The following is a 1062-nucleotide window of genomic DNA, read 5'->3' as shown; positions in this document are numbered from 1 at the left end:
TAAAAGCGAATCCTCGTCGCTATTCATCGGTGCAATCCAATGGAATCCATTTAAATCAACAAGCAAGGTCGTATCACGACGATTAATAAGCGTCAAAACTTGCAAAAAATGCAAAAATATTAAAAAATATTTAAAAAATTGCACTGAATTATGCGCATGAAAAAAAGAAAATGATTTCATTCAATGACTAAGTTTTTCTATACNTTTTTTATACATATAATTATAATAATAACACTAATTTTATTTTTGTTTTTTTACAGACGCTGAGCTCGTCGGAGATCGTCGATCTCAAGTACAAAAACGGAGTAGCCATACTCATGATCAACGAAGTATTTCCCGAGGACAAAGGCGAGTACACGTGTCTGGCGACTAACAGCATCGGCAGTGATACGACATTCTGCAAACTGACCGTCAAAGGTAAAAATATTCCAAATTTTATCGACATTTTTACCTAGAAAGTTCAATTTTTATCTATCTCTAGATGAATATTTTATATCAATTTTTATCTATCAATTTGATCTTTCGTCCAATATAGTTTAATTCAATTTAATTTTTTACAATTAAATCGGCTTCTCCATTTAATTTCATTTCTCTTTAATTTTATTGATATTTTATTATTATTTTAGTTTTATTGTTATATTATTTTATTGTGAGTTTTGTTACGAAAGGGATTTTTAAGATTTAAACGATTTTTTACTGAGGAAAGTCGCGGTAGAACTATTGTCGACAACTTCGATATGTTCTTTTTTCAGCCGTGGAGAACGCCGCCGCGAAGAAAAAGAGCGATGACAAATCGCCGAAGATCGTGGATCACCTGACGAGCATGTATGTGAAGGACGGCGAGGCAGTGACGCTCAGCTGCCGAATAATCGGGGCTAAGAAATTCAACGTAGTGTGGCTGCACAACAACAAGGAGATCAAGACCAGCAAAGACTTCCAATACACCAGCGAGGCTAACATTTACAAACTGGTCATCGCCGAGAATTCCCCGAGGATTCCGGCACTTACACGTGCGAAGCGTTCAACGATGCAGGAGAGAGCTACTCGTCGTGCACGTTAAGC

The 1062-nt window shown here is 36.4% G+C and overlaps 1 protein-coding gene across 1 annotated transcript; it reads left to right on the top strand.

Annotated features, from left to right (window-relative positions):
* Positions 1-260: 260 nt before the first annotated feature.
* Positions 261-1055, top strand: LOC106749292 (myosin light chain kinase, smooth muscle-like; the record flags this gene model as incomplete). The annotated part of the gene is made up of 2 exons (XM_014628610.1): positions 261-417; positions 753-1055. Coding segments are annotated over 2 exons (460 nt in total), but the record flags the coding sequence as incomplete, so codon positions are not given.
* Between the last annotated feature and the right edge of the window lie 7 nt (positions 1056-1062).

Source organism: Dinoponera quadriceps, unplaced genomic scaffold, assembly GCF_001313825.1.
Source record: "Dinoponera quadriceps isolate SergipeBrazil2010 unplaced genomic scaffold, ASM131382v1 scaffold3536, whole genome shotgun sequence".
Lineage (NCBI taxonomy): Eukaryota > Metazoa > Arthropoda > Insecta > Hymenoptera > Formicidae > Dinoponera > Dinoponera quadriceps.
This window is presented reverse-complemented; position numbering and strand designations above follow the sequence as displayed.